Here is a 25,713-nt window from a genome sequence, read left to right on the forward strand (position 1 = left end):
CACACCCGCGCGCGCGCGCGCGCGCAAAACTTTTCTCCTTCAATAAACGAGCTCACAAATTTGCCCTGCCCGGGTGAAGCTTTTCATCATTCCAGCTCGGGTTGCATTCCGCAACTTCGTGACACCTTCTGCTGCCAAAAAGTGCAATGTAAATTACTTGACATTTATGAAACAAACAAAAAAACGCCCACACACCCCCGTGCAAGCCAAAAAACGCCCGCGCGCGTGCTGCGAAATTTTCACTTTACCAACTTAATCTAACTTCTGTCGCCCCGCGGTGGGAGTACGACGAATTTCTCAGCAGCTCAGAGGCGTGGGCTTGTGTGTGTGTGTTTCTTCGGAAAAACACCCACTCACCCACCGGTGCGCGGGAAAAACTCGCTTCGTCACCGGGACGAAACTTTCCATCGTCGTCATCGTTCATCGACCACCGTAAAACAAAACTGTTCTCGAGCGCCGTTCGCGTGCGCCCTGGCTGGAGTGGAACGAAAAATTGCATTGTCGTCGTAAAACATACCCACCCCCCCCCCCCCCCCCTTTGGCCACAACCCCCTTTTTGCCGGTGCCTGGAACGGGTGGAGTTTTATGCTTAATCATATTCATGAATTTTACTACTCAAAGTGGAAAATATAATAAAAAAGCAGAATAATGCATCCACCTCGATGCGGTCCCGGCGCACGCTGGATCCTGGAGGGAACTGGCAAGGACGAACATGATGCCGTGCCGTAGAACGAGAGCGGTATGTTGAGAGAGAGAGAGAGACACTCCAGGTTTAGCACCATAGGAAGAGAGAGACAAAAAATACACCATAAACGTCCTTGTGACACGTGTGACATGTGCGAGCACCACCGAGGGAGATCCTGGCAAAAAAGAGAGCAAGCGCAACAACAACAACAACAGCAGAAAAAAAAATCCCCCAAAGGACGACAGTAAAATGATTCTCACAACAAAGTGCAAAATTCACAAACAACTTTATATGCAATGTTTGTCACCCTTTTGCACCTCGCACCAGCCACACCGTCGGTGTAACGTTGTAATCGTGGGAACGATCCGATGTGAATGAATAAAGCAAACAGGCGAACGAATCGCTGCCCATCTCCGGTTGAAGGATTACGGACGGTGCATGCAGATTCTGCAACGCGCAGCAGAGCCATTCCAGTAAGCCCTGAGTAATGCACCATTTCAAATTGAATCTTCCTACCGACCTGCTTCGTGATGAATGAATTGGCTGGATCATTATCCTTGTACAGGGGTGCTTTTTTTTTTGGTTGTCGAACGTTCCAAAACGGACGGTTTCAAGTGGCACCCTGTATGATACCCTGCCAGGACGAATGGTTTTCACCGCCCAAAAAGGACCGTCTGAATGGAATTTTTGCGCGAGTGCTCCGTTGGACGGTGCTTGCGTGGTTGTGGAATAACCAGCAACACGCGAAAACTGTAAAACGGAACCGAAAAACAACAATATTGCTTATCGATTGATTGGCCCAATCAGGGTCCCGCAAATATTGGCCACGGCGAAGGGAAAGCGCTCGGAGAGGATGTGTGCTCCCGGCACAGGTACTTCGTTAGCGCGCGTCCTTCGAGCACCGGTGACGAATTGGTGAATCGTTAAAGCAATTAATTTACCGATTTACCAAAGCTTGCGCAAACGTCGATCGATCGTCTCGCACGGTGATCGATGCAGCTTTTTAGCGAAGCAACCAAACGTAAATATTGGTAGAAAATATATAAAATAGCTTACTTAAATGAAATTAATTAATTTCTAACTATCTTTTGAATGATTTTCTGTGCGGTTTTTTCGAGCAGAGTTGTGGTAGTCTTTTATTTTGTTACTCATAAATATATTTATCCAAACCGACCTTAATTTGTACATAACCTCACTCCTTCATGTACTCCAACTGGGTGCAATAAATCATAGAATTATCACTCGCAACAAGCGATAAGATTCTCGCATTTAAGCGCTATTAACAATTTGTCGGAATTTTCCACCCCAGCAAGCGGCACAAAGGGAGGTGAATGCTTGCGAAGGAAAAATAAATGGCGATCGAATAAAATTGAGTAAATGCGCCGGCGGATAAGATAAGCACGCTTTCGGTTCGGTCGCTCGAAAATATGGACCAGCGTATGGCCGGGGGTTCATAATACCGGTTCACTTATCTTGCCTCCCCGGATGTACCCAATGGAACCCTCCCCCCCCAGCAAGGACACCTGTGGCAAGGACGAAACCGACCATCGATCGGTTTCCGGGGACCATAAAAAAACCGCAGCATTGAGGGTTTGCTTTTTATTCGAAATGCAAAAAAAAATATATATATCCAACGAAGGGCGAACCGGAAGAGTCCATTTTAAAGATGTCCTTCCCGTCCACGTCCACCTTCACAAGGACACTCGGCACTCGGGAATGCCTGAATTCGAACGCCGGAAAATGAATGGGAAATAAATCCCGTCAGTAAAAAGGCACGGAACGATAAGGACGATCCGTTCGGTCGTCGTTAGCCGGCCGGTACCGGTACCATTTCCGGACGTTGGCCACCGAAAGGAGCAGGTGAAAGTGATTCAAAATCCTCCACCCAACGTGGCCAGCACCGATAGCTCGAACGCGCCGCTACTCGAGTGGCCTTTATCCAAACGCTTTTATGTAAATGCCATTTTTGTGAAGCTGAATGCGCTACGGATCTGTTTGCCCATTCGGCGCCCAATGCGCCAATCCGGTGTCGGTTTTCGGAGCGCTGTTTGCCGAGTTTTTGCCTACCAGCCGGATCAACTCGATGACCACTTCACGACCGGTCGTCATCATCCGCGGCCTGCTTGGGTTTCGTCGTGCAGTTTAATTGACATACTCTTAGCTTCTCGAGACGCCGGGACACGGAACGGAAGACGCGCGATGGCGTATTTACATTTTCCATCTCGCATCACCCGATAATGGCGCCACGATCGTAATGCAACACTGCAACCACACAGCCACTGCCCGCTGCCGGACCAATAAGCTCGGCTTTCTTCCGGTTCCGGTCAAGTTCGTGGCGTGATAATGGAATGTTAATTCGAAAACTTTGCACACACAGGTGCGGCCACCGATGCGGCAATAATGCTTGAAGTGATATTTAAATACGGAAACCTTAGCGTTATGGGCCACCTCCTTGGTCGGGTGGCGTTTGATGGACTAGTGTTTGTGGAAGTCTCACCGGGTTCATTTATTTGCACGCGCCGGCAATGGTACTTAGGCGAAAAGGTGGCAGTTTAATTGCACTTGACCTAAAACGTAGTGTCTTAGTGACTGAGGCAATAGCAGTGGAACTTTCCCTCGATGTGATGCGAAAAATGGTCAAACATTTGAATCGTTTTATTATGGAACAAACCTTTTTTCAAACAGAGTTGAGCAAATGTCAACTTTTGCGATCAAAATTAATCAAGCAGGATAGTAAACACTTTCCCGCTCACACCGGTGCATAAATGATCAGTAAATTTGGCTGAAAAAAGCTAATATTTGAGACTGCCTTAGTTCTACAGACCAACACGTCTGTCAAGCTTTTGTCAAAGCTGTTCCCATGCTTCCTGCCTGCTTATTCATTCAAAGCATCTGTTCAAAACTGCATAAGCCCCTCGGTTGACCTTCCAAGCTCCATCTCCTGTTATCTACTGCTTGACTTTATTCCCACAAACAAACTGGCCAACCGGGCAACCGTTTTGTACGGATTCCACCAGAATGAAGAGATGCTTCCAGCACGCTTCCCGTTCATTATGCAACAGCTTTCTGCAACGTCACGCTCGGTCCACACTCCGTAAAATGCCGCCCGACGTTGGGACGATCCACTTCGTCCAGCAATCGTCCTGACAAAGTCAACATCAGGAATGGTGGCCCCCATTGGGTGGCGGTGAATCTCTCGTCTCGGAATTCCAGTGGCACGAGCTATCGGCTCAGTGAGCTATCCGTTTCGGAGGATCGCTGCTATCGATGCAATTTTTTGGAAACTCGACTCGAGGTTTATTGAATCTGACCACTAAGAACCTCACCAGGGGAGCCCGGTGGATTGGTTTTGCCGGCGTAGGAGGTCCTCCACGGGGCTCGTTCAACTGGATGATGTTGGAAAAATTCACCAACCTTCGACTTGGGTGAGATTCCGCGAAGCCCTAGGAGGTCATCGTTCGTTTGCGGATGGTTTTGGTTTCGTTCGGCTTGAGAACCAGATTTTTTTAAGCTGTTTATGTCACATTTCTCCACCCACATTCAGCAAGTGCGAGGCCCGATTGATCTTATCATAAGCAGGCTTTGTTTCACGTCAAAACCCGGCCATATTATTTCGAGCGTTCTGACAGCTTTTCGGCCGAGCCCGGGTTTTGTTCCATCCAAAAACACAACGAGATGTCGTCTGCAAACTCAAGAGCGAACAATCCGACCCGTGAAACACTTGCCGACCGGGCCAACACCGCACTCCAGCTCGAGGAGCAAATGGAAAACGCCCGGCCGAGGCTTGTGGGCATCCCGAAACGCCACGGGTTTGAGGTCAACTATCTAATGAAGTACCGATGCTCGAGAGGAACCGCACTGGAAACTATCATTCGCATGCAGCACGTGGTTTTTGGATGGTTTTCGCCGTCCGGCCAAGCACGCACTCCATCACATTTCCCAACGTCGATTGACGCGAAAGTGCGCCGCTCGGAACGTCATCAAAATTATCAACCCATCAGCCGTTACGTCACTCGAGTAAGCCTTAAGCCTTTGCCAGTGGTCGAGCGGTTGAAAGAGGACGCAGATAAAGGTGCGGAGCGCACAAACACACACAAACCGCACATCCTTTCACTGAAGGGTGGCGCTTGAAAATCTCACCCCCAAACTCGGCTCACTCTGAATAGCGCCACTCAGCGTCATCATCTTCATCAACGGTGTCATGGTCATTGCCTGCGATCCGTGACAGTAGCTGGGCCCCCGAAAATGTGCTGAAGCAAAAAGCGAACCCGGGCATTCATCGCCACTTGCTACAGAATCATAAATCATACCCCCGAGCTATCGGTGCGTACTGGAGAGGTGTCAAAATTACGTCGAAAGCAAGCAAATACAATGCGTGCATCCCTGGAACGTTCGCTGCTTGCGGCGTGCTTCAACAAAGACCGGTGAAGGGTTGCGAAACCGGAAAAAAAACCCCGAGGGATCAGCTATCGGAGGTGTTCCAGGTCCCCCGCATCGAACCGCACGATGATAAGCCGACCATTCTGTGTCCGGCCGTGTCACGATAATTCGCTTTTCGGGATTTTCTCAATCGATCGATCGCTCCAGATGTGCCTCGCAAAAGGCTTATCCTGGAGCTTCGTAAAGGTCAAAGCGAACGGCACACACTCTCGCATAAGGACATGCTTTTTAAAGCGATACCTTGACGAAGGAAACTCGCACACGCATCATCATCGGCAACTTCTGTCAGGTGGCTCGAAGGGGAGCATTATCGGGACCTACAGCGCATCCTTTCCCGAACGGGGCGTTTGCTCCCGTTTTTGCACAACGTCGTCTCTCGCACCTGTTCCACCATCACCGCCAGGTGTATCAATCACATCAACCGAATCGGAAGTGCCAATGCCATTTATTGAGCGTTGCCGGATCAAACCGGCCCCAAAACCGCCGCTTTCGTACGACGACGAATCGATCGGCAAAAAGCCAGCAAACCGTTCGACAAACTCGACCCACAGAAAAAAAAAGTCCGATCGGTATGATAGAATGGAGACCCTTTGCATTGATTGCCAGCCAGCCAGCGACCGAACCTGTCCTCGTGGGAGCGCTGGTCTAACTTTTGCTTTCCGGGCTTTTCCCGGGCACGTCCGGGCGCTGCAATTGGAGCGAGACTGAACTCATAATTGAATTGTGTATCTTCTGCTGCCCTGCGGCTTTCCTTCGTGTGGGTTGGGGAGGTTGGTGCGTGGGTGTAGGAAAACACTGTGACCTGTGGTGGTTGAAAAAACGCCACCCCAACGCAGCAATCGATGAGGTGAACTTTCCAAACGAACGGTGGGAGTACGAACGTGCGCTGCTACTCGTGCTGTTTCAAACCCCGACGCGTCTTCTACCGGTTCCGATACCGAAGTGAAGTGGTTTTTATTTTCCTTCTCACAGGCATCGAGTGTTTCATGGTCGACGTTGCAGCCATTTGTCCTCCTGGGGGTGGTAAAGGATGCACCCGTCATGTTTCCAAATCCGGAGATAATGCTTTGGCCCACGGGAAAGGGCATGTTATCCTTTAGGGAAGATTTCCGAAAGCGGTTGGAAATGGATTAGAGCTTCGGTTTTGCGAAATAGCGAAATAGCTTTACGGCCCAACCGTGTTCGAGGAAATGGCATAAAATCGTGCAAATTCTTGTGTGAAAATTGGGAGTATTCCTCTGGTCAGTATTTCGTTAACATCTGTCACAATCTTCGTCAAAGAATTGGCTCGTTTTTTTCCAATTGAATCGTCTATAAAACAAGACAAGCGTTCTTAGAACGTCATTCGCTGTCGTCCTCATACACATTGAATGTAAACCATTAATCATTTTGGTTACACAATCAACTCGCACAGCCTACTCTAATCCCATTTCCTCTCTCAAACGACCATCATGGCCTGCTAATTAAATAGCCCAAGATGCGTGTAACCGACCGCTCGATGAGTGTGTTTCGTCGTTGATAAACTACAGGCACCATTTTCCCAAACACAACCTCGCACACTCGCTAATCAGCTCGTCCCGATCGATTGACGAGATTTCAAAGCTCCGACACCTCCACCGATGAACGGTTCATTCAATTTCCCATAATTGATATTTCGCTCGGTGCGTCTCCATCTCACGCGGCCATTCCGAACACAATCTCCACTGGCTTAAGGAGACTTATCGATGCTGCGGCAAGATCTCTCGATGAACCCAGTGGTTGTTGTGGGTCGCTTTTCCACGGTAGCCACTGGCTTTTCGAAATCAAACCACAGCGTCGGGAAAACGTCGAGGAAAACGGAGTAGTACCGAGAGCACACTAGAGGCAAGTGGCCGATCCCGAGTACGCCAGGAAGCAAACCGGCCACCGACTCGAAAGTGCATATTGAATCAATAATGCCCGCATCGGAAGTGCAGCGGCACGTTTCACCGGCACGCTTCACGAGCGCCTTGTGTTTGTGGGATTCTTATTCCCGCCCACCCCGGAACCGTCCGGGGGCGTAAGAAATGTCACATTAATGCCAGCGCTCGTTCCGGATCCGGTCACGGCCGGACGTTCAATTAACAGGTCGCCCCTTTTCGATGGGTCGAAGTCAATTAAGCGCTCTCTCGGTCGTCGCGCTATCGTGGCCACTTTACCGTCCGACCGGATTTTCGATTATTGGCAGCTTAAAAATCAATTAATTAAGTTTATTTTCCAATCAACCGCCCGCCGGCACGCCGCCTTATTGTCATGTTTCCTCGTATCCTTGTCGCCAAGGATGGTCCCAGCATATGCTTGCTCGATTGAGTTTTCTGAGCGATTTTTGCTCTAAAGCTTCTACCCATTTCTTCTTTTCTCATTTTGCAGTGTCTGATCCTAACGCTGGCCAAGGCAACACACAAAGATAACCGAGGTGGCTCCAATGAAACCCTAAGCACTTGGTCACCGTCGGGTGCGGATCTCGAGGATGAAGACGACGAGGAAGTACAGGTAAGTTGAGCGGTGCGGTTGCCAACCGGAACCGGGGAACCGAAGATTGCACATTTAGAAAAATCGAAAAAGTGTAGAAAAAACTAAACGCGAACGAACCGACGGCAATTTACCTCTTGGCGCGAGATGCAATTAGGTTGCCTGCCGCTGCCCTCGATCGGTCGGTGGGAGGATTTGCTTTTCGATTATCGCACCGAAGGGGCTCGTTTCTGCATTCGTACGCTCACAGCAAATCGAACGGATTAGTGCCGTTGGAGCAATTGCAATTCGTCGGAAGTCGGAAGATGTGGTGAAGAAATAGCCTCAAGGCATTCAAGGCGAGAGCGGAAATTGAACCATTATATAACAGCCAATTTGTGCTATAAAGAGGCTTGATTTGTATTTAATGTTTTTTTTGGATGATAAAGTTTAGTAAGAATTAAAAATAAGCTTAAACTTATTAACAAGTATCAAGAATTTGTACACACATTTTCGGACAAAAAATTAACAATGTTTTCCACGCTGCTCAATTCATCTTAAAGAGAATCAATTCACGCTGATACCGACAAGTTAAACGTGTCCAATTCGAGTCTCAATTTTGCGATACCATATTCTGCGTTCGTCCTAGATTTTTTTTCCCCCAGCTTTTTCCCTGACCAACCAAACCAATCACGCCGGGTTCGTGCCGGGTGCAGCAAAAACCGAAACATTTTCTAAATCGCAGATTATCCTTGCTAGAATTATTAAATTCCATCACCACGACCAACGGCGACCTCGACGGGGAATCGATACGGGCGACGATCCGGCGAAAGAGAATCGAATAATGCCTCCAAATCCATCGCGCCTTTTATTTGTCCCGGTCACTGATCCTGTTTGATGGCTCTTTTATGTGTGTGATTTTTTTTTGCCTTCATCCCTACTTCCAGAAACGAGCAAAAGCGCAAGGTTGGTCATCCTGGACGGAGTGGTCAACCTGTTCGCGTTCGTGCGATGGTGGCGTAGCGTACCAGCTGCGTCGATGCCACGCGCCCCACGGCTGCAAAGGTGACGCTGTGCGGTACAAAATCTGCAACATGCAGGTAGGTGAACAAGGAGAGTCTTGACAAAACAAAACCAAAAAAGAAAAAAGGACCAAACGGACAACCGCCACCGGGCGTGCATAATTGTAGTCGAGCATAAATCCTCATTTTCATTTTCGTGCTCACTCTTTTTCGCTTTCTGTCTGCTCTTTTACTTTTCCTACTCGACTGGTGAATTTTTGCCACGTAGCCCTGCCCGGAGCAGCAGGATTTCCGTGCCCACCAGTGTTCGGCGTACGACGACGTGCCCTACGATGGAGCCCTGCTAAAGTGGACCCCACACTACGACTACTCCGAACCGTGTGCCCTCACCTGCCGGTAAGTGGTCGACTTTCAGGGACGCGCTTGTGATGCCGATTCGGTTTCCTTTTTTGTTCGTGGAAAAAAAAGAAAAGGAAAACCCCGTAGCGAGAGAACGAAGTCCCACACAAAGCGCTGCCAGTGCAGGTACTCTTCACCGCACCGCGGGTGGATCATAATTTTTCGACGAATTGTAACGTCTCAGTTACGGTGTGTCTTTCGAACTGTTGCGAACCGTGGCGCGCAAGAATCGGATCCGGCAACGTAAACGGAGCGTTTCTTCATAGAGAACGTGAAGAAAAAAACGTGCGAGTGAGTGAGAGAAGATGGTGATGAAATTCAACAGTTTGCTCGTAGATTGTAATTCCAGCGGCAAACGGTGCTTCATTTTTGTGCACGTTCTACTCCGTCCTCTGGAGCTGGCTGAAGGACACCTTTTTTTTGCTTTGTGATGGGTTTGCGAGTGCGTGTGTGTGTGTGTGATTTTTCTCGATTTTCCCGGTAATCGATATCGCAAGACCGCTTGACTGCTGCGCACTTTCCGTGAAAGCCGTGCCCGGGGAAAAGCTTTCAATTTCATTCGATTTTGTAATCACACAAAAGCGCGCCCCAACCGTGTCTTCTAGGCCTTTCTAATCAAGGAAAAAAAATCCAAAAAGACACCAAAATCAATCACAGCGTTTCCCTTTTAATCGCAAAGCCTTTTGCTCAGAGCAAAAGCGAGCGCCGAAGATCGTGAGACCGCCCGGTGTGCGCGCGGCATTAACAAATTGTCCGAAAGATTAGAATGGCCCGCTCCGGCCGCGTCCAACCGAGCTCGGGGAGGCCGCGCATCTCGCTCGGCTTAATTCAATCAAACTCAATCTGGCTAATTAACTTTTATCATCCTTTTGAGCCGAACGGTGATATCCCGGGCGTGCAGTCATCTGGCAGAAATCAATTATTCTCCATTCCCCTTAAAAGCAAACGCTCGTTCGAACGGGCAGGTCCTTGCGCCAAGGATATAAATAGCACCGATCGTACCTCGGGCCTCTCCGGAATCTATCGATATTCGGGAGAAGATAAAGGAGCATCGATCCTTCCGAGAATGCGACGACGAACGTTCGATGCCCGTGCAGCCTGCCATTTCTAGCCGCGATTTCTATCGCTGCTCTTTTCTCTCTCTCTCTCTTCTGCACACATTGCTTTCTCTCTCTCTCTCTTTGTCACTCGAAGACCCACCGATAGCGACATGCATCATGACCGGGCAGGCAAACTTCCCGTTGCCGGTTGCCGGGAAAAGTTGTGCCATCGGGTGTGCCGCGAAAAGGACGAAGCATGATTTAGGCACCAGGCCTAAGGTGGGTTTCGCCAAGCCGAAAGAAACTCCACACGCGCGAAACGGGCCACACCACCCGGGATTGCCTTATTGCTCCCCCGGAAATGGTAGAACTTTGGAACTTGCTCCGGTCTCGATCAAAGGCACCGGGCGGCTTCTTATCGCAGGCAGTGATATATCGCCGCCGGGCTGCAAATCTCTCGGGATCCCGATTGAGCCGCGAAGGGATGCTCTTTTCGCGTGGTACTGCCCAACCTCGGGGTTGGGGCACCCGGGCAAAACGGGCGGCTATTAAGTCGATGGATCAGGCCAGGATCACGCCGGAATGTGTGCAAAGTTGGGCAATTTTCTTCCACCTCAAGTGCCCGTGCTCATCTAGGCGAGTGCCGGGGCTTCACGCTGAATGAATCATTTGCAAAGAATGGTGCAAATCGTCTCGTCTCGAGAGCATCGAGAGAAAACGCTCTGCAATACCTGAGGAAACCCCTAAAAATAGCCCCCCGGTACGGTAGCAGGAGGGCAAAATAGTTTCGCCAGCCCAACAACCGTTGCCGGGCGTTGCGCAAGAGCTTTTGAAGTTTGCTTGCCGGCTCGTGGCTCGAAAGAAGTCGGAGAAAATGTTTGAAAATGGCTTTGGTTTTGTGAGGTGAAATTTTAGTGCATTATCGGACGGGAAAGACGCCAGCGTTCAGCTTCTGCAACAATGAGGCATATTTTCTGTCGGTCTATCGATTTTCAAAGCATTTTCCGGTGGCTATTTCTGTTTCTCGTAGGTGCATTAGCATCTTTTCAATGAAGAAACGAAATACTAAACTATGCCCATCGCTTCAGCTGGCTGGCTGAATGCATTTCCTTTTAATTCACAAGCAAGGACTAGAACGTTGGCTATGGAATGATGCCATGCCATATGCAGCTAGGAAACAAATCAAAGAACAAATTCCGATCGTGTTCTCATGCACCCTTCAAAGAAGTATTATCAAAAGTATTAGAATCAGAACCAATATCAGGATCATATTTCATATTCTGCTTCATCATTGTCTTTACCATGTTCAGAACACATATCTTCGATAACATATTTGTTAATAATCCTTTCTCGACATGATGAAACTATGATCAAATCAAAGTCCCAATCAATAACACCCATGAATATACACTTTACGGGAACGTGACTAAGTAAAACATCATTCAATGTATAAATTCACTACGTCCAATAAATTACTGGAGGAAATTCATAGTAATACATTGGAATAGACTCAAGTTGTTTCTTCGTATACAACTGAACAGTAAATTGCCATACTAATCAAGAAATTGTTTCATAAAATTTTAAATATATCCACCATTATGGTGATCTTATTTATCGTAGAGACCTTCAAGAGTGTTCTAGTTAGCTCCTACAACTCTTTTTCCTTTAATTAATATACTCTGGATGATAGTGTTGAAAATCAAAAAAATATATCCCATCAATGCTGCTCATGCCAGCTGCGAACGTAATCAACCATCTGTCAACTTGTGCCAAAATTTCTGTCAGAATAATTTATCAACAGCCATCTTCCAAAGCCAACCGTTTGATCGCTCCTAAGTGACTCTCTTCTCGTAGTTTGCTGAAAATTTGCAAGCAATTCAAATACCTCTTTCGTTCCACGCTCCCTAAATGCGTCAACTCACCAGTCAAACTGCAAAAACCCCCCAATTCGATGAAACTTTGTTTATTTCAATGAGCAAAACCTGCGGCGTGCTGGCCCTGGTCGGCAAACTTTGTCCAATCTTTACTCCATCGGTAGACCACCGGGCAGACGATGCAGCAATGCACCGTCATTAAAGTGCAGTTCTCCGAAACTCGCAAGCAGCTCGGTGACGACGAACTAATGAATTTACTTTCAGCAAATGCAAGTTTTATGCTGCTCTTGTTTAATCTCGTGCAACAATCCTCCACCGGCCCGGGATGGGCTCTTTCGACCAAACTTTATCGCGAAACGCTCCGAGCCCATTCTGCACCTGGGCAGCCCATCATAAATCCAATCCACCCACCTACCCAACGGCAGAGCCAGCAAAAAAGGACCCATCCCGTCCAACACGCCAAAGTTACGCTTCTTATCGAGAGATCGGTTTTTTTTTGTTTTGTTTAACCAATCCTTTCTTCTTTTTTTTTATTGCCTGCAGAGGTCGGCCACAGCACCTGCTCGAGGATATGCCCGATTCGGCCGGGACCGGCGAATCCTTCCCCATCAGCGACGACGAACCGAGCGTCATCGTGCAGCTCTCCAATCGAGTGCAGGACGGCACCAGATGTCGCCCGGGCAGTCTCGACATGTGCATCCAGGGAAAGTGTCAGGTAAATGCAAAGATCTGCTCGTGAGCTTAGCTCCCTTCTCGCTTTTGCTGCCCTATCTGCCCGCCCGCCAGTCCTATTTGAGCCCTTCTAGGTCAGGAAAAAAAAAAGTGTGCTCCATGGACCACCGACTTCGTAAGTCCTTCTCGCAAAGAGAGTTGTCCGTTGCACGGAGTTGGCCAAAGCTGGGCGACAGATTTACAACAGTTTCTTACGGTTTCTTCGGTGCATGTTCTGAAGTTTGTTCCATGCCATCGCTTCTCGAGTCGTCGTGGTACCATGAATCCCGCCCACGGCCACCCAAGCTTTGTCGCAAAACTTTCCAGCGCTCCCGGTAAGAGGTACATCCCTTTTTTTGGTCTCACGCCACGGTCAATAATTTCCACGAGCTCCCCCGATGCATGTGTGGCGTGTCCGAACGAGACCGACGCTTGAACGTTGCCGAAAGACGAGCCCTCTCGAACCGCCGGTGTGCTGTCAAGTGGTTTTGTCATGGTGCAAAGTTTTTCGATTAATGCTGCAGGAAGTCCATTGTTGCGCACGAAGTGTACACTACACGTGTGGTAGCGAGTTACACGTGCGTGCGTGCGTGTCGTTGTCGACGCTGGCTTGCTGGAATGTATGATTTACACGACGGTGATCATGTCCCAGATGATGATGATGATGATGATGATGATGATGATGACAGTCACCTTTACCATTTGAAGGGTAATTTCGTAGGAATGCCGACGAAAAGCTGCCGGAAAAGCAGCCCATCAGCCATCGGAGCGAGGAACCACATGAAACGGCCCACAGCCAAATTCTGGCAGTAAAAGCCGACGCATAGATGTGCCCACGTGTCGATGGGTGTGCGAGCTGCACAAAAAAAAAAGCAACCCATACGACACGAAACCGAGTGGTGTGACTTTCCCATCGAATATCGGCTGCCGGGCCGCATAAAGCAGACGGTCCTTTATGGCATTCGAAAAACCGGTGTGACCTTTCTCGCTCGGTGAAGGTAACCGCAACTTTTGCACCACGCCGCAAGAATGTGCGCGCCTTCCGCCGAAAGGTGGTGACAAAAAAGGAGCAAAATGCACCGACGACGAGCGACTCGCTCTTGTTTTGCTGCCGTGTGTATCGAAGGAGGAGTGGCCACAGACATATTGTACTTATCAAACAACACCACTCGTTGGAACGACACCGGCACGCGTGTGTTCTGTAGCCTGTAGCCACCGTGAAAACATCCCACCATGCGCTTGCCTGCCGAAAAAGGACACATGCTGGCTGGGAACTATACATGCAGACAGTGTGCTAAAAATAAACACACCCACACGATCACACGATACTGCGATGGTTGCGAAGTGTAAAAGTCAAACCCATGCAATCGTCGGTTCATGACCCAATTACACCAAAATTGGGATGGACAGAGTTCCAAATGGCACGGGCCGGGTTCGGGTGGTTTTGCAGGAAAGTGTTAATTGACTTCGGCCCTGTGGAAGCCGGTGGCCGAGATAACGGGGAAACCTGGGGATGCTAAAAAAAAATGCTGTTAATTAATTGATTCGGAAAATTAGATAGCGCGCGTTGGGTTTTGGTACGGTGGCGAACGGGTTCACCGGTGGCGTAGGACCGTGCGGATTTCATGTAGCTGAACCGTATTCATTTTTTAATAGCCTGGAAGGATGTACCGGACTCTGCGAACTATTCCGAGCGAGCATGGTATTTGTTTTAGGCCGGCCGTTAAGTGCCTGCGCAAAGTAAAAAGCAGTGAGGCATAGTTTTAAAATTGGGATGTACATAATTTATGCGCCAGGGAAATGCTCCATGCTGCTAAAAATAATGATAAGCGAAGCTTTCATCCGTCATCGTTCCGAATTGTTTCAAAAACGAAGCACATCCAATTAAGGACCTTTCTGAAGAGATGAGACAGATAGAGAGTAGAAAGATAAATTTACAAATGTTCTCTCTAAACGCTTAAATTCGGCGTTCTCAATAAGGGTTTTTTTAATCTCCTCCAAAAAACATGCCATTATGCCTAGATAAAGTTCAACCAAACATCACGAGCTTTTTTCCCACCGTCAAACCACAGCGATGGTTGCGTGTGGGAGCATTTTTTTTCTCCCCCATGTTTCATGCTTATACTCTCGCTGATCGTTTCCGTTTTGCCGCGTTCAAAATAAAGCTTGCGCTTGCATGTGGCACGCTGCTGAAAACAATGGCATAATATCGAGAAACTCTCAAGCCCGCATCAAACCCGGGCCACAACCCCTTTGCACTGGACGCACTTTCGCATTCGCACCCCCAAAACACACCCTTGCATGGGGAATGTACGATGCAAATAGGACCATAAAATATGGACGCAACTTTACGGCACTGAATATGTTACGAGCGCTTTGCTTGTGCTTTTTTCGAGCTGTGTAATTTTTTTTTGCTGCTGCTGCTGTTTTGCTATCTTTCTTTTTTTTCTCTTGTTTTTGCTCTATTTCCCGATCCCGTGTTTCAGCTCCCCCCCCAGCTCATGGGCACCTTATTTAACTGGTACAAATCGTCAAAATGTTGCCTAGAGTTGTCAGACCTCGTGTGCGCCACCCACAGCAAAAAAAAAAGTAACAACAACCACCGGATAACACATTGTAGGACAACGCACACACACTAAACACTATTTCTCTCCATATTTTATTCGACCCAAGGTCGGGTCCCTACGCTTTCGCTCATTGGCGCACATTGGCCGGGTCGGCTTTGGTTCATGTGCGGTCTTCGTTTATTTCCCTTTCCTTTCGTTTTTTTTTTGTGTCTTGTGCTTGGTGCCTTCGCATGGGTCCCGGGAAAATCCATTTGCCCCTTCGGAAGTCCCTTAATGTTCGGCATTGTTCGGAAATTTTTCATGCGGCGTTTTTTTTTTTGTTCGCCTTGCTTGCCTCCACCTACGCCTTTGTTTCCAAACGGACCCATCCCCGGACGGCTACCCGAAATAGTTTTAGGCTCATGGGGGAAAAAGAAAAAAAAAAGAGGATGAAAACGGTAGCATCGCTGATAAGCAACGAGGGACTCGGAATCGGAACCCAGCCCCAAATCGGGCTGAGGGGGCGATAATAATTTTGCTAAAGCGCAGATAAACCCATACATGATGAGCTGCGCGTTCCCGGGCGCGCGGAAGAAGATGACCGCTTTCCCGACAGCAAAGTAGGCGCCGAAACACTTCGTAATGGGTACACTTTCGTTGCGTTGCCTGTTAGCCGACCCGACGAACCGAAACCCATCATGGGGGCCATTTTTTTTTCCTCGACCCTCGAAACCGGAAGGATACCCTTGCGCTAGATACCTTCCCGTCGTTAGCTGATTTTATTTCCACCGGAACAAAAGCACACCGACCCCGGGGGGGGAAAACGAACTCACCGATTGTGCCGTGGGCCGTGGGAACTGGGGGCGATAATTTGGGTGAAATTAAATTTGGCAATAATTTATCGCACGCCCGCACTGCTAATAGTCGTGGGCGGAATTGGCGAGAACTTATGGCGAGAACTAGTGCCCCTGATGCCTGATGCGCTGTGGCTCTTGCCAAGGGGCAACAAAAAAAAAAGGCCAGAAAAACTTCCCGATGGGAAAGTGCGAATGCTTACGCATTCAAAGCGTGCGACATCGACAACGAGTCTCGGTTGGTATCGAACATTAGCATGATTTTCACCAAGATTGAACCGGCTGCCGGTGGCGATGTTGGTGGTGGTTGAAAGCACACACAACCGAAAAAAGAAAACAAGCCTCTGACCCAACCGGCCGTTTGCATTTGAATATAGATTTGATTACATGCAGCGCTCACGGTTCGGGCCGATCTATTTTGCGCTTCACTCGAGCACTTCTTTTCGCTCCCGCACACACAAAAAAAAGGAACGAACCCGGAGCCAATCGAAGCCTACTTTGACCTCCCAGGAGGCCAAAGGAAAGCGTTGTGATGAGGAAGCTGCAGGCGAAGAGATTGAATCATTAAACGATTAGACCACATGCCCTCACGGTGCAGGGCGAGGCATGAAAAAAAGGTCAAATCCATAAAGAGCAATACCGTATTGTCTCGTCTACGAGGACCAGAAGAACCAGCGCCGGAAGATGTTCCTGCTGCTGGTGCTGCTGCTGACCTAAGCCTGTCGGAGCGTGCGGAAACAGATTGTCCATTATCAGTTTCAGGATCAAGTGGTACGGGTTCAAGTAGCCGTCCCTACTGGCTTGCGTCCAGCAGCCAAAACGACGACGACGACGAGGACGATGACGCTGACGTTCGTTTGGGTGAACGAGGACGAACGACCCAGGACTAAAACAAATCCATTCGCCCTTCGAACGCGTACACGACGCCCACCCACCCGTACGGGTACGGTCTACATGATTACATGATTGTTATTGGGCTGCCTGATCGAATATGCGTCCAAAACAAATGGCAGCCCTCCATGATTGATCGATTCTCGGGGCATGGGAACGATGTGTGCCCGGACTCAGTACGTTCTCGAGCCTCCGAGTCCTTTCCTTTGTGTGGTCCTGCGTGCGTGTTCTATGTGTTACAGGCTGAGCGAGACGACGGCGACTGTTAGGACGCAAAAAAACAAAAACGACAGAAGGGTACCAATAACGGCGTGTCCTTATGTAACATTATACAGCTAATAAAACGTTCCGATGAATTATTAATACCCAGCCCATTATTTAAAAAAAAAAAAACGAGAGTTAGCAGCGAGTTAGCGTCCGGCGGCGTGGCACTGATTAAACCGGGGCGCTGTTTGCTTTTGGCTTTGTGATTTTTCTTTCGTCGTCTTTTTCCTTCTTCGTTTCGCTTGCTCTGCTCAATGCGACCTCGGTTGCGGTCGCGTCACCACCATGCCCGGTAATTTGTATTCGTTTTTTAATGACGCACAAATTAGTGGAATCGCGTCCACCGACGCCGGCCGCAATCGGCACGGAATGTAACGTGAGGCTATAAAAGTGGATGAGAACAGCAACGATGAAAAAATAAAATCGAAACCGAGCCACAGCTAAACAAAGGAGAGAGAAATTAGACGAACAAATGTGGCATAAATACATCCGAATGATTTATGGAAATATTGCGTCCCCGTTTGCGTATTTCAAGCGGCGTTTTTTTGTTTGTGGTCCGATTTGAGTTCCTTTCTAAAGCCACATCGAGCATAGATTGAAAGCAAACCCGCACGGTATTGATTGTAATCCTGGGAAAATGCCAGCCCTCAAATGCTCGCAAACAACAACGACAGCAAACATGTCGAAACCATTCTGGCGTAAATTCGGCATCTCTCGAAAACTGCCCTTTACGCTAAAAGCTCGCGCGCAAGCAACAACATCTAAAATTAATACCACCATCCCCGGGAGCCAGCGGGCTTTTGGGGGTATTGTATTTTTTAAAAGCCTCGAGTCTACTCTCGACCCATCGAAAATCCCGCATCAAAACTCTTGCGCCTACCCGTTTTTTTTTTTTTTTTACCAAACGCCGGCACTAATTATGCGTTCAAGCACCACCGCCTGGCGAAAAGCGCCATCTACCGGATCAACTAGTTGGCATTTTTTAACAGGATGTGGTTTTTGCCTGAGGGTGTGTGTGTGTGTGTGTGTGTGAGTGTTGTGGGTTTTAAAATAAAATGAAAACAAAATCGCCGCCTCCTCCCACGGTTCTCCGGATGTGGCCACCCGTCCCTTAACCGGGATGCGGCTATTTGCACGTGCTCGTGCAGAGTGTGTTCCGTGCGAGATTGGAAAACTTGGCCGGTAAATATTTGATACGAAAATTTTCCTCACTTCATTTGAATCCAATCCCGCGGGAAGAGAGCGTAGGAGCGCTGATGGAAGTTAATCCTTTGCATCCAGGTCCGATCGCGTTGGTCGCAAAAGCTGCAGCTCTCAGCTCAGTACCATGAGAGATGAGTAAAGTGAAACGGGGGTTTTTTTTTTCATCCCTCCCTTATCGACTTAAGATGTGTTTCTTTCCCCTTTTTTGCTTCTAACCGGCGCTTTGCCTCAGGATAAACAACTTCGAGCGTAGAAGTATCGAGCGCCACTCTACTTTAGCGCCACTAACGGGTGCATTAGAAGAACCGATAAGCTTGGCGAGAAAACATCGTTGCCGGTGCCGTGCTTTTGTTTTTCTTTTTTTTGATCGTTCTTCATCTTTTGTTCGTCTTAAACACGGCATGGACGCGGCTCTGGCAACGGCAACAACGTGTCGCTTTTCTCACTCGACGGATGCCTCTCGTTGATGGAATACGCGCGATCTCTGAACGATCGACGCACCGTCGAGCACCGTTTAATGAAAAATGTTCCACTAACGGGGCACTTGAACGCTGGCCCATTCATCAAAGCCGCTCGCCATTTCGGCACGAATCGCTCCTTCTGCGGGAGAGTGCTTCAAAATAATTCCTCCTACGCATCCCAAATCCGTCCTAATAGATCCAATCACACTCCATAAAACACTTGGCCACCCTCTCGGGGCAACTTTGGTGCCTTTTTTTTTTTGGTTGGTGGGGTTTGGAAAAGCCCAAGCACGAATGAGCAAAGACGAAAGCCAAAAACAAGGAAACGAGCACAAAAGCTCGCACCGAAGCGGGAAAGAGCACGCGCGAACAAATCACGAACACGGCATTTCCCGGTGTGACGAAAGTGGAAAACTTTCTGCCCGCGGGTGCGAGCGCGTCGTTATTTGACAAATAAAATAACGCCTGCGTTCGCGCCCACGACGCCCGTGGTGTTCATGGTTGAGATGACGAATATATTTCACTGATGGTGAGGCGTTTTTTTTTGTCTTCTTTTTCGTCCTTCTCTCTCTCTCTCTCTCTCTCTCTCTCTCTCTCTCGCTCTCACTACCGCTGGTGCGAACGTTTCCCGTAGAGAGTTTTCCTCCCGGTTGGCGGCTTTCCGGCTACGCTTCAACCCGAATTCGTACACGCATCTCGTGGGCCGCTGCGAGCGCTGCGTGCGTTTGGTGTAATTTAGTGGAAAACTTTTCCCCACCAGCCAACGGTGGATGCTGCGGACGATTGCGAGGAAAACCAAACACGGATCGTGCCCTGGCCGCGTTCGCGTTACCCAGCCCAGCCCATTTGCGCGCGTGTAATCGCGCGTGGCGAGAAAAGCTTTTTCCATGGCGCACGCGGAAAACTCAACGCAGGTGGCTGGCGCTCGAAAGGCGAACACACTCCAAACACAAACACCTTCCAAGCCACGCCATCCCTATCTCTATCGAGTGCTTTTTTTTTATCTCGCTCGCACTCGTCGAAAGTTTTTCCACCCAGTAAAGCTACTTTATTCCGGCACCATCCACGAGCGAGCAAACATTTGCTCAATCTTCTTACAATCGTGCATTTGATTTCGGGGGTGCAAGGGCAAAGGAAAGGCCTTCCTTCTCTCTCTCCCACCCACCCCGACCGTAACTATCTCACCCGCACCGACACCGACCCACCACGCCGTTGCCGTTCCATATTACCGGGCTCGTTTTTATGCAATGAATATTTAAACACCGCACCGGAAAACGGCGATCGAACAAGTGCCCGCGCTCCGGGGGGTTGGCTCGTTTGGCCGAAATTGAATTAAAGCATTGATTTCGATTATTCCGCCGCGCCCGCACGGTGCAAAGATCCGCCACCTCCCAGCGCCGGGTGTGGGGCGTCCTTTTCCACCCCGTGCTCGCATTGATTGAGTGAGCGGCAATCTCTAGTACGTTTTGTTTTGTTTTTTGTTTTTTTTTTTTTGGTATCCATTCGCCGTCGTCCGGAGGTCCGGGATCGGCATGATTGGAAAAATTACCGACCTCGGTGGTTGGGGAAAAAAGCCCTCCAAACATCCCCGTCGGGTGGTGGACAGTGTCGAGAGCAAGCGAAGGACGTCGCGGTGTGGATCGGAAATTCATGAAAATGAAAGGTCGCCCTCGGGCTAGGGACAGGCAAACGCGGAACGACAAAAACCTGAGCAAGGTATGGTGGTGAGCGCGGCAACAAAATGGCCCCCAGGATCGCAATTTACGTGCGGCGTTATTTTTCAAAAATCCCAAGCCAACCGAGGCGCGTGCGAAGAGAGCTTTTTTGGGGCAAAAGGCCGTGGAAAAGGCGCGAATAGAACGGCAAGACGAAGCGACCATCCACCGATCGCGCGAAACGGTGGATATTTTATTCATCCATGCGTAAGTGGGAAAGGCCACGCAAGCCACGATAGTCGAAAGCGAACCCGGACGTGCACTGCCGAGTGGATGTGGTGGTCAGTTTGCTTTCGCTCGTGGTTACCTGCACGGTTTAAGGGTTCCTTTTTCCCCACCGCTCGGATGGGATTTATCCTTTTTTCCGTGCGATCGTTACAATAATGAGAACGGATAGAAAGGGGGATAGCTCCAAAGGTTGGCTCCCGGTGGGACAAAAGATTCGGTTTCCAGCAGGGTGAAAGGAAAAAAAAATCCAACCAACCAATCGATTCACGCCACTCAAAAGGGCATTTCGATCGCATTGCGGGGAGGGGAAAACTTTCTCTGAATGAATGGGATTCGGTGAGTGGAGCTTTTTCCTGCTGTTAATTAAAACATCCCACACTGTGGAACGCTGTTGCCCGAACAATAGTCTTCTTTTCACTGGGCAACTTTTACGAGCAACGAGTGAGGGCGCGTTTCAGCAGATGGTATCAATTTTCCCCTGAAAAGTTAAAAGCATTTCAAATTGCAAAATCCAAGAAAATCTGAAACAAGCTGTAGCGCGTCAAATGTTTTACTGCAATGCATTCTAGATGTCCTTGAGCTCGGTGTATGAAATGGTATTTGCCTCGAATCGTTGGGCCATAAGTAATTGCAATGCATTGCGACGTGTTCCTCAAGTTTCACAGCAGTAACGAGAGTCTCCACCTCGGCGTGAATCAACCGTTGAAAATTCTATTTCTATGCACCAAGACACACCACACGTACCAACCGAACCCACCACCAGAAGGCACACGAGAAGACATCCTTCTCGTCACACACCTTCACATCCTGGTGGCGCACGAACCGCACGAAAAGCAAAAGCTCAAATATTCATGATTTTGATATGCATTGATTGATGCTCCACCCGGAGCAACATGCAAATTTACTTCCCGAGACCCGACATTAGCAAACACCTGCAGTCTCCATCCACGGCACGCTTCCAAGACACCGAAAAACCACACCCCTTAATGCAGGCTCACCATCACCGGAGAAGCCGAGCCGATGGAAGCGTACACAGCGCAAAAGCCACTTCTGTCACTCAAAAGTTCACCCACGCTTGCAACCCGCGATGCAGCTCGCGTAGAATGGAGCATCCCAGTCCCTCCCTCCCGGGTGACAAGAAAATCCAATGTCACCTACGACCGTGAGCCTCTCGACTCGAGCCAATTTAGAGCCCAACGGCCCAACGCCCCCAACTAGTCACCGCACACTAGTCGGCTCACGGTATCCCGTGACAGGTTGCACGAAAGCGCGCCCCGGTTTTGGCTCCGAAACGCTGACGCTGGTACCAAAGCTCCGGCACTAAGTGTTTCCTTCAATAATCATCAACTTCCCTGCCCCTGCCCAAAGGAGCGAATGGCAGGTGGAAAAAGACGTGAATGCGTGGGAGAAAGCGAAAGAAAAAATCGCTCGCCCGTGCGACGGGTGACATGAATTTTTCATCGACTTTTTCGTCTGCATTGACGTCGACCGGCAGGAAGCTGATGACATGCCGCCAAACCCCGGAGCCAGGTGTCGTCTTTCGATGTTACTTTTTTTCCTGTGTTTCTTTCTATCGCTTCTCCCGTTCAGGTTCCTTTTCGCTCGCCTTCTCCTGCTGAATATGGTTCCCGTTCAGCCCACCGGATTGAACGGATTGTCTTTGGTTTTGGGCTCGAACGAGGGGGCGGACAAAAAAAACACGCCTCATTTCCACCCATTCACGATTTCCACTTTCGTTTCCGCTTTACTTTGCAGCGCGTCGGGTGTGACCTCAAGATTGGTTCGACCAAGAAGATCGACGTGTGTGGTGTGTGCGGTGGCGATGGCACCTCCTGCACGCAACCACTCTACCAGTGGGAAATAGCACCGATGTCACTCTGCTCCGTGACCTGTGGAGGCGGTAAGTACCTGACCGGGCATTGGGGGGGGGGGTGTACTTTCGCGCCCTAAAAGGAGCCACTCTGTGGGGAATCGGTGACTCGCCTCGGTATCTATTTCCACCAGCAAGACCAGGAGGAAGTCCGAATTGAAGGTGCCACACGGCGTAAATGGCTTCATTACGGATACGGTGCCAAGCGCCAAATTGTGATCGGCTTACTGGGATTGCGAGTCCAAGAAAAAATGGCCTACTTTTGAGCTGTGATGGTTAGAAATAAATACCGATACGAAGCTTGCTTCCGAAAAGCTCAAACTCCATCTCGATAAACGAATATTCGAGTTCGAAAATGAACGCAATCTTCGATTCAAATCACGGTGCCACTTCACGGTAAAAGTACTGCTTTTCTGTCGTAACATCCTCGAGACAACCCTCTGAAGCTGTTCGTTCCTACCACGTCAACTGGGCCGACATAAACCCGCACTATAGAGCCTTCAATCAAACGAACACGGCGCGTAAGGACGACAAACGCAAGCACCGCCTACTGCGAGCGATATCGAGATTACGTTGTCAAGTAAAATAATGATACGTTCGATTGATGTAATTTTTTCTTCCCCTGAAACACACCCGCGCTTTTCCTGGCTTTTCCCTCCCGCATGGGAACACTTTCAGTTTTTCCGGCAACCACTCACGAGGAGCAAAAAAAACCAAACCCGCAAACGTCGACTGCGGCAGCAACTCGGGAGAAAATTCCACGATGCGGCTTATGGTATTAGGGTAAAAATAACGCGCCGATGTTTACGATGGGGAAATTCAATCATTCCGAACTGGCGAACGCAAAGGATCAAAGGGCGCGAGCGGAAATTAAAACCAAAATATTATCCCTTCGCGTCGCCGCCGCCCTTCGACTCAGCGTGGTGGGCGTGCACCTTTGAAGAGGCGCTCGCAGCAAACGAATGGCAAAATAAATGGCGCCTGCCAGGATTTAGCGAGATCGAGCGGAAAAAATCCACCACCCACGGTGAAGCAATCTCCCGTGGAACGTGAACGATCGAATGAGAGAACGAGGGAGAAAAAAAGAGAGTGTGAGCGAGAAAGAGAGAGAGATGAAACGGACCGAGCAAATAATCTAATTACATTAATATCGATCTTCGGCTCCGGGGGTGACCTTTTTACTCAGCTTTTCCCTGATGATTGTTTCATGTTGCTTTTCCATTTTCTCGACACAGGTTACAAGATGGCCATGCCGACCTGCCGGAATCGAGTGACCGGGGTGGACGTGGAGGAGTCCCTCTGCAATGCCTCCTCCCGACCCGAACCTACCGTCGTTCAGTGCAACACCCATCTCTGTCCTCCGAAGTAAGTATCAACTAATTTCGGTGGAAATATTCCCTGTTCGACAAAAATTCGATTTAAATCCTTTTCATCTGAAACCACGCTATGACGGCTGATGAGGCGTCTCGTCTCGAGTCTCGGGAATTGCCAATTTTAGGGTGAGGGTGCATTTATTAATTTTCACTTCCCCGAAACAGATGGGTGATGGATGACTGGCGGTCCTGTTCGAAGCCCTGCGGTGGTGGTATCCGCGAACGAGTGGTGGCGTGCGCGGAGGAGAGCAATGGCGCCAAGAACAAGGTCCCGGACGAGGCTTGTCGAGGGGTGCGACCGAAAAACCAGGAACCCTGCAACGTCCAGGAGTGCCCGAAATGGATCGTCGGCGAATGGAGTGGGGTAAGTGAGCTCTTAAAATCGCCATTGCTATGATTGGGCATTGAGAGCTTATGATTCAATTTTATTATAAAAAGTGTTAGCTTAGACAGTTTGTTAGCTTTGGGCCAAACACACAACAATTTCAAGCTCAATTCTACTTAGAACTACGGGAAAAGGATCAAAGAAAAGCCCAAAGAAAGCCCTCACAAGGAAGAACTTGGCATGATCGTATAACAGTTTTTGTGACATTTAAAAAATTAAATTAAACAAAAACATATAAACAAACAAGCGCATGGAAAGGAGAATCATGAAATGAAAGTCTAGAAAGCTTATTTACAGTAAAGCACAGCTCACGATCATGATAGCAAACGCTTTTATATCATTAATACCCACACGTCACATGCTATTGAAGTTGGCTAATTTAAACGAAAGCAACGATTTAAAATTCCCTTTTCGAGCTTCCTTACTGCCGAAGCATAAATCAACAAACGTCGTTTGTTTAACTTCGCACGCCGCAATTTTCCATCTCTCGCAGTACAATTTGCCGCTCAATCGTCGATCGTGAAAACAATACTGCTGTAATGAGAAAATTTATCATTTTAAAAGCCTCCGCCATTGCGCATGAGTTATGGTGCCAAGCGCCGAAGGCACCCCGGAAACGCATAAGAACGGGCGCAAATAAAAAAAAATCGAGTGTCATCGTTCGCACTGAATGGCAAATTCCACGCCAAGGCTCGGCCAAAACGACGCCTTGCAATTGCCACCCGTAATGGATGGCTCCGCCAGCAATACACACTATTGCTGCGAGCTCGTTCGCTGTAACGGATGCAGTCCGAGCGCGTTGCATTGACGGGACGGCTCCATAAACGGCGCCATCCTCGTCGACTAATTAGCCATAAATCGCGCATCCCCGATCCGGACCGTTTCCAGCAATCCGTCTCCGTGCGCCGAAAGCACCGAATGCAATGGAAACCACCGTTTCCTCGAATTGCATTCATCCCCGGCACCGGGAGCCGAATTTATCACTCGCGATAGCGCGCGCCAGCACCAGTGAAATTGTTTTACTGGCGGTGGTTGTTTTATGGGCGAGAATTTGGCTCGACCGAGGGCTGCGGCTGCGTTCCTTCCCCTTCGAAGTTGCCCCGAAATTCCGCGCCCCAGATCGCTTTATGATGATGATATGCAGCCGGCCCATAATGGCATGTTTAATGTCCATGCGCAAGGACGAACCCATCAATAACCGGGACAACCCATTCAAGTAGGCTGCAATTAGCCGGGTATTGCCGTTCCAACCCTTAAAGCTTCTTCGCCATGTCGCGTAAAAC

At 49.1% G+C, this 25,713-nt stretch overlaps 1 protein-coding gene across 1 annotated transcript in view; it reads left to right on the top strand.

Annotated features, from left to right (window-relative positions):
- Positions 1-25,713, top strand: part of LOC128724043 (protein madd-4) — a 148,293-nt gene that overhangs the window by 109,194 nt on the left and 13,386 nt on the right. Inside the window, exons 2-8 of the mRNA XM_053817808.1 lie at positions 7,481-7,636; positions 8,542-8,694; positions 8,885-9,012; positions 12,473-12,644; positions 22,558-22,702; positions 23,908-24,037; positions 24,211-24,409. Coding sequence (XP_053673783.1) covers positions 7,481-7,636; positions 8,542-8,694; positions 8,885-9,012; positions 12,473-12,644; positions 22,558-22,702; positions 23,908-24,037; positions 24,211-24,409 — 1,083 coding nt within the window. The remainder of the gene's footprint in view (positions 1-7,480; positions 7,637-8,541; positions 8,695-8,884; positions 9,013-12,472; positions 12,645-22,557; positions 22,703-23,907; positions 24,038-24,210; positions 24,410-25,713) is intronic.

This window comes from Anopheles nili, chromosome 3 (genome assembly GCF_943737925.1).
Source record: "Anopheles nili chromosome 3, idAnoNiliSN_F5_01, whole genome shotgun sequence".
Lineage (NCBI taxonomy): Eukaryota > Metazoa > Arthropoda > Insecta > Diptera > Culicidae > Anopheles > Anopheles nili.